Source organism: Castor canadensis, chromosome 1, assembly GCF_047511655.1.
Source record: "Castor canadensis chromosome 1, mCasCan1.hap1v2, whole genome shotgun sequence".
In the NCBI taxonomy this organism is placed as follows: Eukaryota; Metazoa; Chordata; class Mammalia; order Rodentia; family Castoridae; genus Castor; species Castor canadensis.
In genome coordinates this window covers 14,893,991-14,909,694 of record NC_133386.1, presented here as the reverse complement: position 1 = coordinate 14,909,694, position 15,704 = coordinate 14,893,991, and the positions used below count along the sequence as shown (strand labels likewise).

Sequence of the window (15,704 nt, the reverse complement as noted above, 5' to 3'; positions counted from 1 at the left end):
TATAGCAGTGAGTAACATCATAATAGGAATCGATTGTGTCTTAAATACACAAGTCCCTGAAGGGTTTCATTACTTAACAGGCTCATGCATTTAGTGGGAAGCTAAATTGAATGCCTTAGTCACTTTACTTATAAATGTTTTTGTCAAGAGTGATGGCGAAGGAGTCATTGTTCTGTTGCTGCATTAGTCAGACTGCACCTAAAGATTTCTTAATTACAAAGAAGTTGTTCTCTGGCGACGGCATTGCTGTCTGTCTGGGGCCTGTCCTCTTCTGCAATTGTGATTTACTCTGTGGAGGTCAGTCCTGCGTTTTCTCAAAGGAAGCTACTTGTTTGTCCTTCTGTGTCAGCGTGGTCTGACAGTAGTCTCTGGGTCCTGGACAGCAGTGCTCATGTCACATTACCTTATGTTCTGAGCTTTGGTGTATCCTTGAGGTAGCCACGCAACCAGATTCTAATCTGGTGATAGCCGTTTGGGTAATTGCATTTGCAGGCTGAGGACATCTATTTCCAGCAGATCAACACAGTGCCCCTGAATCCCAAAGGGATTAATCAGAGAGCACTGGGTAGTGGCTGTCCCCAGGGTCTGTCACAGGCTCAGGTCCTGCATTTCATACAGAAACAGCTTAGCATTCACCTGGTCAAAGTGTCCAGAATAAAGACATCTGGCCTGCTGTGATCACAATGTACATTTCTTATTTCCATTAGACCTAACTGTGGGTGCTTCTGATTATATAGAAGTGCTTTGGAATTGTTGGGGTTGGATTGTCGGGGTCCTTATGTCGAAGTTGGTGAAAAGTAGTATGGTACTGGAGTAGAAAAGTTCCTCAAAGCTGAAATATTTAAATTGTGTTCATTGTTCTTCTGGTACATCAGCTGCCACCTGGTTAGTCTCCTTCAAGTTGACAGGAAGTACATCATATTCAAGCAGCTTGTAGATTTGGGGGTGTATTTTGAAGGCCTTTTGTAAATAATTGGTTAAAATATCACTCTTGACCCATTTTGCATTAGGGGACTTCTTTCGATATAAAAGTGAATAAGTAATTTTCTATCTGGGATTAGAACTCTAAAGTAATTAGGATTAATATTCGTCCTTGTGTCATGGAATTTTGGACCTCAGTTTTCTATGCGTACATTAGATTGTAGTTTTTAGTAAAACTTGGGCCCAAGCAGTGCTGATATTGGCTACTGTAACTGAGCAAGTAAACAGCTATTATGTTCTCATCTGAAGACAATTCTGTAAACTGTAAAAATGTCATATTTTTGAGAAGATATTCTTCCCTTTCTTTATGGGCCATAATTTAATTAGCAGCAGTAGTGGGACTTTCTCTAGAGATGACTAGTTGGGAGAGAGAAAGGAGAAACCAAGATCTTGAAAAGCATTTTACAGAGTAAGCCTTGCAATTAGCTATTACATCTCTGAAAAGGGCAGGCCTGTCCAGTTGCATCTCTGCTGGGAGACTTTTCTTTTAAATTGATGCTTGAGACTTTCTTGATTTCAAAAAAATCATGAGATAAAGGAAGATGTAATGTTTTCTTAAAAAAAGTAGGAAGTACTGTTTCAGCTAACCTTTTACCTGTCTCCAGGCTCTGGGTGGAAATAAATTCCTTTTAAATCCAAGTTCTAAGGCAAGAGGGGTGCTTTGCATGTCAACTAGCAGTCATTCCATGTAGAATCTATGGGTCAAAGATGTTGTTTCTTTTCATGCTTTTTTTTTTTCCTGTTAGCAAAACCTACTATTTTTAATAAAAATATTTTTGCCAGTTAGCTAGTCAATGATACTATAGCAATAGTGATAACCAACTGCTTAATCTTCTCTGATGTGAATTGAAGTATTTTGCAACTTGATGTTAACAAGTGACTTAAGAAATTAACTGAAGCTGGGTGCCCGTGGCTCTTGCCTGTCATCCTAGCTACTCAGGAGGCAGAGATCAGGAGGATCGCGGTTCGAAGCCAGCCTGGGCAAATAGTTCGCGAGACCCTATCTTGAAAAAAACCCTTCACAGAAAAGGGCTGGCAGAGTGGCTCAAGGTGTAGGCCACACACACACACAAAAGAAATTAATTGAAAAGCTGCCTCTTTGGAGCATCTAATGATGGTCTATAAAAGGCTCTGTCCAGGCTACTTTGTCCGTGTCTGAGTCACTCTTCCGCATCTAATCACACAGGGTACATTCTTTGAGATTCTCCTCCATCCTCCTAACCACCAAATAGCTAGTTATTTCTGTCTCCTTTCTCGAGATTTTACAATTTTAGTTTTGTCTTTATGAGAAGAGGGGCTACACAGTCAATGGATATTTGAAGAAAGATCTGGGACTCCTTTATGACGTAATGTTTTTGTGTGAATGCTAGGCTAGTTTTTAAGATAGGATTAAAAGGGCATTTTTATTCAAAGAATTGTTAATGTCTGCCTAGCCATGATCATCACATCACTTTAAGAAGAGACAATGAGAAACTGAGAGTCAAAATCAGAAGGAATATTTAACCCTAAGTCGTTGGACTCGTTAATAGGCAAATAAATGAACTGCTATCGTCAACCTCGTTGGCTGCTAATGTTACATTTTCACTCTGTCATTATTTCAGGAGTTGCTCATTGCTCTGCAGGCAAAAGAAGCTCTTGAAAGGGAAGTTAAGATCTTCCAAGAAAGGTTACTTGCTGGTCAGCGGGCCTGGGATGCCTCGAAGCAGGAACTGAGTCTCCTGAAGAAAGGTTCACAGGAGTTAGAGGCAAGCTTGAAGGCCAGTCGGGATGCAGCCACAGCCTCACAAAGCCAGAACTCCTCCTTTAGGGAGAAAATTGCAGCCCTCCTTAGGGGCAGATTGGATGTGACTGGGTCCACAGAAGATGCCATTTTGGAGAGGATTCAAAAAATGGGTGACCAGGAAGAGAGCAGGAAAAGGGTGAGTGGGTGATGACTGCTTTCTCAGAATTCATTTAGCATGCTCCATAGTGAGCTATCTGAAGTAGTTAAAAGTACAATTTAAATGTGGTCATTTCACGTTCAACTGCATATTGTACTTAGGAAGGCCTGAGAGTCACTCAAGTGACCTCTGACTGTGCTGTGAGTTCTGGAGTCAGATCTTCCTGGCACCGGATAGGATCCTGTCTCTACCACGTAGATCCTGAGGTTATGACTTTTGGGATTTTCAGCCATGTTTGTTTGTTTGTTATTTTCTATGCTGGGGATGGAACCCAGGGCCTCACGAATGCTGGGCAGGGCTCTACCCTAAGCTACACCCCCAGTTTCTGAGATTTTGTTTACTCATCTCATTAGTGGCTGACAAAAGGTTCACAGTATCTTATCCAAAACCCTTGGGGCCCAATGTGCTTTGAATTCAGAAGTTCTGGGGTTTAAATAGGTTAGCTAGTTCACAGAAAGACAATACAGAAAGCAGGGGGTCGAGGCGGGGGCTGGACTGCACTCTGCTACCAACCACACTCATCCTGCCATAGCATGGAGACTATAAATACCCTCATGTAACAGAGTTTGCTGCTCAACCAGCCAGGTCAGGACAAGCCTTGTTAGTAAAGGAATTCTTATGGAATTTCAGGTAAGAATTTCTAGGCCTGTAACAGTATCTGCCTCATAAGGTCATTGTTTATTATAAACATTAAATGGAAAAATGTTACAGTCCTTAACACAATTTGGAAAGTCATAACAATAAATATTAACTATTACTGCCTCTGCTCCCTCCTCCTCCCTCCTTCTGTCTTTGGGTGTTGGTCTTTCGGGGAGCGTCTTTTGGGAGAACCACTCAGCGAATTGAGAAGAGTTTGATTTACGTGTATAGTTGGAAGCATGTTTCATGTGGTCATTTATACTGCCAACAATTCTCATTTTCTATACAGCTGTATTTAGCAAAGTTGACTTTGGCATAGACTGTTTCAATGATCACTAAATCCAAATGACTCAAGTCCTAGTTAATGAGGCTTAAAAGTAAGCTATAATCAACTTTCATGTCAAATTCCATCAGAAGCTATTTCTTTTATGGATGTCAGACTCATTCAAAAGGAGAAAATGCACCTTTTCATCTTTTAGTGTCAGTAAAAAACCTCAGTGATCACTAATTCATAGTTCAGGGTTGTGTCCTGTGACATCTCCCCATTTCTTCTCCCTCCTAAGCCCCTGCCTCAGGAACCACTGTTTTATTTACTACCATTATATATTTGACATTCCCTTTTAAAGATTCGGAATATAAATGAGATTGCACAATAGTTTTCTTTTTTGTGCCTGGTTTATTTTACTTAACATATTATCCTCTAAGTCCATCCATGTTATAGTAAGCAGGGAGAAAAATGAGAGGTGATGAATATGCTAACTTGTTCCAATATAGCAGCCATTTTGCCATATATGAAGATTAAAACATCACCTTGTACACCTTAAGTATACAGGATAAAATATATTTAAAAAACATAGTTCAGAGTTGCATTTTTAAATTTCCTATAACAATCAGAATGTTTTAGTTCCCTTAAAACATCTCTAAAATTCAGGCATTCTCTAGATGCAACCATCATAGCCCCTTTGGCCAAGTTCCCGGTTCTCTTTGTGAATACAAGATGCCCATACACACAGTGCTCCTTGGCTGACTTCTGCTGTGTAATATGTACAGATCTCTGAGATTAACTCAGCTTTTCTTGTGACTCAGTTTACTTACAGGTAAACTGAGGAGATTGAGGAGAGAAATTTTTTACAGGACTGAGAAAACTTCATCAAGTTATTGACCTTCCTGATAACAGTTGTACTTCAATAGCTAATGCCATTCATTTTGGTTTCCCTTCTATATTTCTAGGGTTTTTTTCCCCCTAAAACTGTTTGAATTCCAGCCTGTGAAAATGGTATACAGTTGTCAGCATGATGTATATGTTTATTTTCTAAAGCAAAATGGTGTAAATTGGTTAAGCTGAGTATGCCTTCCCCCACTCCCCATAAAACTGAGAATGATTCAGAATCTTTTTAGTGCTTTTGTCTGCCTTTCTTACCCTGTAATTTTTTTGATAACTGCTCTTCCTGTTTAAAAGCCTGAAATCAAGCATATAGCGGGTGTCTTGTGTGACTCGTTTTCAAGTAAAATCAAGGGAAATGGATGTCGTATATTGTCTTAGAAATGTTTCAGAATAATAGGAGCTTTACAGATTGATGAGTCTGTGGAGGAGGCTGTCCCCTGCCAGCTGCCATGGCTACACGCACAGTCAACAGTTCAGTAATACTGATGCAAAGGCCCAACAGGCTTGGCCTGGCTCCTTCCCCACCTCGTGTCCACTCCTGCCTGTGGAACCTTGCTTTTCTTTTTACCCCTTCGCAATCCATTTTCTCTCTCCTGGATTTGCAATTCTCAGTAGATTGAGGACACCGCCCACACTCCTTCAGAAGTCATTTCTACCTGTTCCTTACATTTCTGCTGCTGGCAAAATTTAATTTTCTTTTTAAAAGTTTTACTATGTCTTAGAGCAGGATTACTCAGCTCAGGTCTATTGACATTTTGCACCAGGTATTCTTTTGTCGTAGGGGCTGTCCTATGCATTTTAGGATGGTTGGCAAATATTCATGACTTCCACCCACTAGATACCAATAGCATCCCCCTCCCCAATTTGTGGCAACCACAAGTGTCTCTAGATATTACTAAATGTCCCCAAGGGGCAAAATAATCCCAGATGGAAACTACTGCCTTAGGTCCTATTACTGGGTTCCCAGGAATCCTAAAGATGTTTTTATAGGTTATTTAGCCTTGAAATTTCAGAACATCATCCTAGATGTTCATGAAATAATGACTTCTTGCACAATGGCAGAAAGTTGCAACGTTTTTCAGATTTTACTTTAGAAGTTCGAGACAAAGTTTTCCCTACTTTGAGCAGTTTCCTAACTGAGTAATCATATGGACAAGAACTGGTTATGTGTAGCCAGGACGTGGCCATGATCAATGTCCTGTCATTTCCAAAATTAAAAACAAATCTGATCTGGATGATCTCTTGGCTCTGCTTTTGTGACACCTAAGCTTTCTTGGCTGGAAAGTTTCTTAGTCTGGACTTTATGACACTGGGACAGTTTGCTCTAAAGAGCTTGAGATGGCTCCATGGCCCCCAAATCCTTCCCATCTCACAGCCTATCATCATTCTCCCTCTCTGTGCTTAATTTCTGCCACCCACTAAAGCAAACATTTCTCCAGAAGCACCAGCAGACTTCCACTGGTGTGCCACTGTCAAAAACTATGTTTCATTGTCACCCATGGGCACAAGGGCATCTGAGGTTTGGCTTCCCTGCCCCCAGGTTGTGTCATGTCCTAGGGCTGCTGTAACAAAGGACTGTTAACTGGATGGCTTAAACAGAATTTTCTGGCTCACAGTTCTGGAGGTTAGACTTCTAAAATCAAGGTGTTAGTAGGTTGCTCTCTTCTGAGGTGTGATTTCACCTAGCCTTGGTGGCCTCAGGTATATATACCCTAACTTGTGGTGGTGGTGCTCTCTCTGCCTTTTCACATTTGTCTTCTCTTCTTGCCTAACTTTGTGTACAAATTCCCCCTTTTTGTAAGGATACTGGTCAAATTGGATTAGAGTCCCCCAATGACTTCATTGTGACTTAAGTATCTCGGTAAAGAGCTTATTTCCAAATAACGTTCATTATGAGATACTGGGGTGCTTCAGTGTATGAGTTGTGGTACCCAACTCAACACATTGCAGAAGTTGACATGAGCAAAGAAGGAGGCAGCAGAGTTAGGCAGTCAATATCACTGGCCATGTGTACTGATTAGAAGGGAGTGTGCTAAGTTCCTAGGAACTTTTTTTATATAATTGCTAAGGAAGGTTAGAGTTTGGATAATAGGAAAAGACCTGTTTATGTCCAAAAGGCACTGGTCCTTGTGTCTGGGAGTGCTTTCTCAGAACAAGCTCTTCTGCTGCTCTTTGGTTTCATCTCAGCGCAAAATGTCTCTCTAAGGAAATCAACAAACCCTTGTCCTTGGCAAGTGAATTAACTCTGCATTATGACTTCACTTCCAAAACTGGGCTGCTCATATTCTTGGAGTATAGTTTACTGCAGTGCCTTTAAAAAAAATCTTTAATCTTTTCAGCAGTGCCTTTTTATTTATAAAATTGAGGTATGTATTCTTTTTAAGTTAGTTTTCATTTTTAATAGATTTTATTTTTTTGAGCAGATGCAGGTTCACATTAAAATTGAGAGGAAGATACAGACATTCCTGTATTCTTCCTGTTCCCACACATTGGCCTCCCCTATTACCAAAATCCTCCACCCTAGCTGTACCTATGTTGACACATAGTTATTACCTAGAATGGTAAACCTACAGTGACACATCACCCAAAGTGACTTATCCATAGTTTACATTAGGTGTGTTTTCTTTATGATGGTCCAGTCATACCTCCTTACCTCTTTTGAGTATAGAAATCCCAACCACATTTTTGTCCTCCAGAACAGCAAATGTGTGTTCACAGGTGGGGCAAAGGAAAGTAGGAAGAAGGAAAAGCTTGTTGACGTTTTAGACTTCTTGGTGTGAAAAATAGTACTTGTTTACAATTTGGGTGTGACTCATGTGTTCGCCCTGCCACTGGCATTTGATGTGCTCAAGAACCAAGTCAGGTGGGAAAGGTTAATTTATTTTTGTACATTTATGTAAATTTAGCTCTGAAAAAAACTCCATGTTGTCATAAGCACTGACACCTGAACAGGCTTCTATTGTTAGCTCTGTAGTGGTGCAGCAACAGGAGAGGCTCTACCGTTTGCTCTTTCTGAGCCCCAGCCTCTTGCTATGACAGCTGGGTACATTCTGCATGGTCCTGCCATCTGCATACAAGATTGTACTCTGATGAGGCTTCAAGGTTCTTCAGAACGTCCTTGGATCACATTGGTGAAAATCTCTTGTTTTTTATTCAAAAGCATTTGTCCTTCCCAGGAAGACTTCTAGTTGTCAAAAAAGACTACAGTTGAAAATAGTTTGAGAAACGTGAGCTAGGACAATTTCTGAAGGGTTCTTTAAGGAAAGGACATGTGACTGGCTGAACTGTCCCATGACAGACAGGGACAGTGTGTGGAATTTTGACTGGCCACGAAACAGACCTGACAGTGTGACACAAATGTGCTCGCATTGGAAATGGGAGGTGTGGCTGGCTTCACACCGGACCCCATGTAGGAGGGACTCTGTGCATGACTCCAATGATGTGAATTCACCAATTTAACCACAGATGAGTTCTAGAGAGGTCATTTGCTTCAGGTAGCATGCTAGGAAAGCTGGAGACTTGAAACAAGGGCTGTCTGACCCCAAAGTCCCTTTCCCACAGTCTGTTCCACATCAAGATGTCTCCTTCCTCTGTCAGGGTCATTGTCACTCTCTTACCCTAGCTTTCTGTTGTTGCTCTGGGTCATCTTCAGAATGAACTCCTTCCTGACCAATTTCTACAGAAGGCTCTGCTTCCTTCCAGTGAGGTCTGTGATGTGCTGACCATTTCCAAGGGTGACAATTCTCCCTCTCTGACTGAAATTTCAGCATCTATTTTCTCACTGGTTTCACCTCCACTCTAGCTCAACTGTTGGACAGAGTGTTGGAGCCTTTTTAGGTGGAAAGACTCATTCCTTGTCGGGAGTTCACATCTCCTGTTGTGCAGAAATGTGTTAAACCCTGAGTCCCCAAGGACCAGCTCCCTGGCCAGGCAGCATCTTGCAGCATGTGTTTTGTAGCCGGTTTTCTGTAGGTTATTTTGTATGTGGTACCAGGGCAAGCACAACATTTTTTGTGTTAAGATCAGATCTATTGTTGGAAGGCACTAAGAGTAGAAAATATGTGGTGAGGTTTCTCAGAGACTCATGTTCTGTAATGACATTAAAAATTGCCTTCAGGGCTGGCAGTGTGGCTCAAGTGGCAGAGTGCCTGCCTGACAAGGACAAGGTCCTAAGTTCAACCCCAGTACTGCCAAACAAATTTCCTTGGGAGGACTGGGGCATGGCTCAAGAGATAGAATACTGCTTGCCTAGTAAGCTTGAGGCCCTAAGTTCAATCCCCAGTACTGCCAAAAAGAAAAAAAAAAATTTCTTGGAAATGTAATTCCTCAGATATGACTCTGAAGAGTTTACCATCAAATATCTGATTTTAAGCACCCAACAAAGTATAGAATTAATTGAATTATCATTTGAATGACACGAAAAGATGCTTGAAATATTACTAGGTCAAAACAAAGAGAAAAAGTTGCCTGTATAAGATAATGTTAACTTTATCTTAACAAGGTATCCCAAATAAATTATTTTAAAATATTAATAGCTGTGGCCTCTGGGTGGGGGCTCATGGGGGGTTATTTTTTGTGTTTTTATACTTTTTTCCTTAATGGGTATTTTACTATGGGTTTGTATGTTACTTTATTTTATAGGAACTGGGAAAGTATTTCCTTAAGTAGACATGGAATTTTTCTCTGACTGATACCTGCTGGTCCTCTATCTAATCTGTGAGGGAAACCTGGGTCAAATCTTACTGATCTTTCATATTGCTCTTTTGAAATTTTGAAGGTAACTTCAATGTCTTTCTGCCTTTAAACATGATTGTTTATAGATAGGCAAGCAGAAATTGTTTTCCCTTTAAAAATCCAGACTGTAAAAATTCTGAAACAGTCAAGATGTTTAATACTACAGAATGGTACATAGTATTATATAAATATCTACTACTCTTTCCCTTTACCCTTAAAAAAGCATCAAAAGAAAGCAAATTTACCATTCTAAACTTGATGGTTTTATTGAATGCAACCTTTTATAAAAATTGGGTTCAGTACCTGAAAGTGTACGTGAGGTCTTTGATAAACTTAGGTCTTGGTTTAAGAGAACGGGACCTTCAAGAGGAACTCCTGGGAAGGGCAAAAACACTGGGCAAATGGTGGGGGCTCTGGAGAGCCTTGGGGGCTTTTCAGAGGGCCCAGGACTTTATGCAGTAGAAGAGGAACAGTAACCAGCTTTCCCTGCCTTCTTGCATGCTGTCCTTAACTCTATCTGGAGTCACCATATCAAAGAGGCTTTGACCTTTCAAATGCTAAAATGACAATATTACTGCATAACTGTGTAATGTAGAGTCAGGAGCACTGGAGCTTACAGAATGAATAACCAATGCTCAATAGAACGCTACATAAAAGAAAAAAAGTATTTCTGACCTTGAATTCCCCATAACACCTCCAGGTTACTTATGATAAACTCGCTGTATAGTCTTTAATCGACTATATGTGGTGAAAGGCTTTCTTTAGGGAAAATGATTCTTTTGTAGATTTAAAAAACACTTTTTGCTTTAATCCTTTATCTTTAATCTAATTTATCTTTGAAACTCCTAAATTAATGGCAGTTTTAGAGGTCAGTAAATATAAATATTTATTAATTAACCTGTTGAAGGAATTATACAAAAATTAAAGTACCAAGCAAACATACTTTATTAGACAGTGGATGTAGGTTTATTTCAAACAAAGGCAAATACAGCTACCAATGACCTACTTTTAAATTTAGCTTTTGCAAAGAATCTGGAAGTGGGTGTCTTAACTAGTTATGCTACTTGGGCAGAGCCTAGATTTTAACACTTTGTTGCATGAGAAACAAGGCTTATCCTTGTTCTGTGTCTTTGTTTCCAGATGGTCTCCCAGCTGGAAGCCCAAGTATCTGAGCTTGTGGAGCAGTTGGGAAACGAGTCTGAATTTCACCAGAAAGCTCTGCAGAGGGCCCACAAGGCAGAAAACGAGCTGGAGACTCTTCAGGACCAGCTGACACACCTGGAGGGAGAGCTGGTGTCTGGAGCTGTTTTGCGAGACAACTTGAATCTCGAGAAGCAAAAAGTACTAACCTGAGGGCATGTCCATGGGTTACTGGAGAATATTCTGAATTTTGTAGTAATTAGACTGACTTTGTCCTGGGTGATGAGCAAATCCCAAGGAACTATGTGTCTCTTCCTGTTGTTCAGAGGAATAATTCCTTGATTCAAAGGAATTCCGTTAAACTCAATAGGAATTTATTGAATGCCCATTATATACGCGACTCTGAAAGTTTGAGGGGGAGAGTATGAATAATACGTAGTTCTTAATCTTAAAAGATTCATAATTCAATAGAGGAGACAGAGTCAGATAATTTTCTGTACCATAGACTATAGTGTTACAATGGCTGAACTGCAGTAAGAAAGTGTTCTAGGCACTTCTGGGTAAGAAGATTTTACAGGAGAGGAGATATGTAAACTAATCTTTGAAGGATAAGTAGGATCAGCATGGGAAGGAGGGGCGGACGGGTACTATAGGGGCACCTGTTTGAACCAGTACTGTATTTGGAGTGGTTAAACCCATATGGCCAGAGCATGGCATTCTTTATGGGATTGTGGCAAGAGAGAACACTGGAATGGTGTGGATTATGAAGGCTGCGTATTCTTTACTCTGTGGGTTATAAAGTGTAATTCGTGATTGTGAGGAGGACAGTCACATGCTATGTAATGATGCGTTGGTCAGTCATGGGCACATATAACAGCAGTCCTGTAAGATTAGGGCTAGGTGTGCAGCTCGGTGGCCGAGAACATGCCTAGCATGTGAGAGGCCCTGGGTTCAATCCCTAGCACCCTTCCGCAAAGTTAGAAAGTTTATATTGCCTAGTGATCTTGTAGCCATCTTAGGTGTGAAAGTACATTCTACAGTGTCACACAATAATGAAGTCATCAAGCTGATAGAGTTCTCAAAACACATCTCCATCGTTAAAGCACTGTGTGATTGTATTTTAGAAAGAAGGTGCTGGCACTGTGGAGCTGAGAATGCAATATGGAGACACTCGGAAATGATGGTGTCAGCACCTTACAGCCCTTTGGGTGCACTAGCGAACCCACCACTGCTTCTTACTATTCCTGCCCGAGAGTGGTCTTGCTTCCTTCCGGATTTTACAAACCTGGATTACTTAATATAAAACTTTGAGGAAAAAACACCCACAACTGTCACACCTGGATCTAACCTAGAGATGTGGAAGTAGTGTCTCACTGTCTGCTGGAGAGTAAACTGCATGGCCCATGAGCAGTTAAACACACTCAGGTCCACAATGAGCCCACTCCTGCTTTAGTGATGGTGGTGATTTGTCCCCCATGCCCAAGCCATCATCATTGTTCCCCTCTCTGTACCTAGTTCCTTAGCTCTGGCAGTCCTGGCTTCTTGCTGCCTCCAGTACCAGTAGCAGTGTTACTGTGCACTGTGCTAATTAGACCACAGAATCAGGCTTCTAAAAGGTCTGTGGTCACCACAGCTCTCGCCACTGCTGCCAAAGAGGTCTTAATAAAATGCATATCTGATCTTATCTTTCTCCACTTTAAAACTGGCTGCTGGCTCTCTGTGGCCATCAGGATCAGGTACAGATTCTTTCTTTTCCCATGGCCTCACATTCCACATGTGGACTAGTTCTCCTTCCCTCCATCCTTCTCCCTGGCACTCCTCCCCAGCCATCTCTCCAACAGGGACAAACTCAGAAGCGTTCAGGAATGGCAGGGTGTGTGGTGAGTGATCGCTGAGCCTAGAGCAATCCAATTCCACCTCTCCTCTGGCCATGGTGCCATGTCACCCTGCATGCAGTTGTTCACTCTTGAGAGTGTGTGCTTCTCGCCTTCAGCAGGTAATAACCGTCTCTTCAAGATGTTGCTCGAGTGTCACCGACTCTGGCAATGACTCAGTTCTCTCTTCTTGAGCTCCTCAGCAGCAGGTGCCCGCCATGGTCACAGCACCTTCCCCCTTGCTGGATCTATCCGTAGCTTCCTGAAGCCTGGGGAAATTTCTTTTCAATAAATATTATTTGAATTATAGAAGAAATACATTAAAGGCAAGAATGTCAGGTAGATTGTTTTCTCTTCCCTTGTCTCCATATAAATGAATCATTAATTTTAATCGGGATTATTTATGCCCAAATGACTCCTAGTTATGAAGGCAAATTAAGCTAATTCTGTCCACAGCAGTTTTTCCACAGATAACTACGTACGAAATGCACGTCTGGTGAGGACAATAGCATGCAAAATTGAAACGCAAAGTTTGTACAGAGATAAAATGCTCCAGGGGGTCGTGTGAGCGCACTGTAGAATGCACCGCGCCTTACTGATGCAGCCTGTCACTCCGATGGACGCGGGGCCATCATTTCTGTGATGTTCAAAGTGCCCGGCAACTGGCATCCTCTGGGGATGGCTACGGTCCTCCAAGAGGCACCTTTATCTTTACCCCTTCTTGCTCCCCCCCCTTTTTTAAAAGTGTACAGTGGGAGAGTTTATTGAGGTAGAAAAGTGAAAAGTGGGACAGTAGAGGGCCGAGTTGGGAGTGGGGTTCCCAAGAAAGGGCGTCAGAGAAATGATGGGATCCGAGGTTTTTATCCATTTTCTCCAGGGTGTTGCTCACTATCTATGCTAATTAGGTGTTCAGAAAACAGCATTTTGGTTGGCTGTGCCTGCACCCTTTTGATTGGTCCTGATGCTCGCACCATCTGTCCTGCCTCCCCTTTTTTCCACCCTTTCAGGTCACAGGGAGGTCATAGTGGAGGTTTGCAGAGGCCTCCTCTGCCTCTTTCCTCCCTCTGAAGAAGAGACCTTAACTGCCCTTAGAGAAAAGGCATTGGCTGTTCCTTGGCTGCTTGGAGCTAGAGAGGGGCATAGGTGGGGAGGCAGTCAGGGCCTTCTCCCAGAGGCCTATCAAAGGGTCCCCATTTTTATCTTAGCCCTTCTTGCCTCCTGTAGCTCCTCCGACTCAAAGTGAACCGGTCACATGTAGAAACAGAAAAAAAGGGACTTTCCTACCTTTACGTGAGGGATGAACTCTTATGCAAAATACAACCAAGGACAGTTATTTCACTTTCAAACAGAGGCCAGAAATTTAAAATTCCTCAGGAAGGGTTGCTACAGAGTGACCAATTGTTAACCTGAGGTGGCAGGGTCAAAGGCAACCTGTGGTGGTGTACACAATGCAGTGTGCTGTGCTTGCAATGACTGTGACCTACAAAGAAAAGATTAAGTTGTATTTATGTATATGCTATTTAACAAAATTGGCAAACATACACCGTGAGATAATTTCATCCTGATGACTAACATATGGATACTTCTAGGCTTTAAGCTGATGTGCTTGGGCGGCAGGAAATTATACTTATTTGAACATTTGATTGTCTGAAAATGCCAGATGGATGAGAAGTTATTGCAATGAGAAGGAGATATTAAGATAGGACCCAAATCACACAATTATGATGTAGAAACCTCATTAATTGTCTTGCTCATCCATCAGACACTTAGTCAGCATTATTCTGTGACTGGGTATGGCTGGATAAGCCACAGCAGTCAAGTGCAGGAAATTCTTTAAATCAACTTTGAACTTTAACGTGTTAAAATATGAACGTTGGCTTCTTTCATGCAGCTCTGTTTTAGGATGTTGCTCGTTAAACTTTTTTTTTTTTTTCTTTTATTATTCATATGTGCATACAAGGCTTGGTTTATTTCTCCCCCCTGCCCCCACCCCCTCCCTTACCACCCACTCCACCCCCTCCCGCTCCCCCCCTCAATACCCAGCAGAAACTATTTTGCCCTTATCTCTACTTTTGTTGTAGAGAGAGTATAAGCAATAATAGGAAGGAACAAGGGGTTTTGATGGTTGAGATAAGGATAGCTATACAGGGCATTGACTCACATTGATTTCCTGTGCGTGGGTGTTACCTTCTAGGTTAATTCTTTTTGATCTAACCTTTTCTCTAGTACCTGTTCCCCTTTTCCTATTGGCCTCAGTTGCTTTAAGGTATCTGCTTTAGTTTCTCTGCATTAAGGGCAACAAATGCTAGCTAGTTTTTTAGGTGTCTTACCTATCCTCACCCCTCCCTTGTGTGCTCTCGCTTTTATCATGTGCACATAGTCCAATCCCCTTGTTGTGTTTGCCCTTGATCTAATGTCCACATATGAGGGAGAACATACGATTTTTGGTCTTTTGAGCCAGGCTAACCTCACTCAGAATGATGTTCTCCAATTCCATCCATTTACCAGCGAATGATAACATTTCGTTCTTCTTCATGGCTGCATAAAATTCCATTGTGTATAGATACCACATTTTCTTAATCCATTCGTCAGTGCTGGGGCATCTTGGCTGTTTCCATAACTTGGCTATTGTGAATAGTGCCGCAATAAACATGGATGTGCAGGTGCCTCTGGAGTAACAGTCTTTTGGGTATATCCCCAAGAGTGGTATTGCTGGATCAAATGGTAGATCGATGTCCAGCTTTTTAAGTAGCCTCCAAATTTTTTTCCAGAGTGGTTGTACTAGTCTACATTCCCACCAACAGTGTAAGAGGGTTCCTTTTTCTCCGCATCCTCGCCAACACCTGTTGTTGGTGGTGTTGCTGATGATGGCTATTCTAACAGGGGTGAGGTGGAATCTTAGTGTGGTTTTAATTTGCATTTCCTTTATTGCTAGAGATGGTGAGCATTTTTTCATGTGTTTTCTGGCCATTTGAATTTCTTCTTTTGAGAAAGTTCTGTTTAGTTCACCTGCCCATTTCTTTATTGGTTCATTAGTTTTGGGAGAATTTAGTTTTTTAAGTTCCCTGTATATTCTGGTTATCAGTCCTTTGTCTGATGTATAGTTGGCAAATATTTTCTCCCACTCTGTGGGTGTTCTCTTCAGTTTAGAGACCATTTCTTTTGATGAACAGAAGCTTTTTAGTTTTATGAGGTCCCATTTATCTATGCTATCTCTTAGTTGCTGTGCTG

At 41.6% G+C, this 15,704-nt stretch overlaps 1 protein-coding gene across 1 annotated transcript in view; it reads left to right on the top strand.

Annotated features, from left to right (window-relative positions):
- The window catches only part of Ccdc170 (coiled-coil domain containing 170), an 84,813-nt gene that overhangs the window by 43,442 nt on the left and 25,667 nt on the right, over positions 1 to 15,704 (top strand). The window contains exons 6-7 of the mRNA XM_074072313.1: positions 2,583 to 2,900; positions 10,600 to 10,800. Of these exons, the coding sequence (XP_073928414.1) occupies positions 2,583 to 2,900; positions 10,600 to 10,800 (519 nt within the window). The remainder of the gene's footprint in view (positions 1 to 2,582; positions 2,901 to 10,599; positions 10,801 to 15,704) is intronic.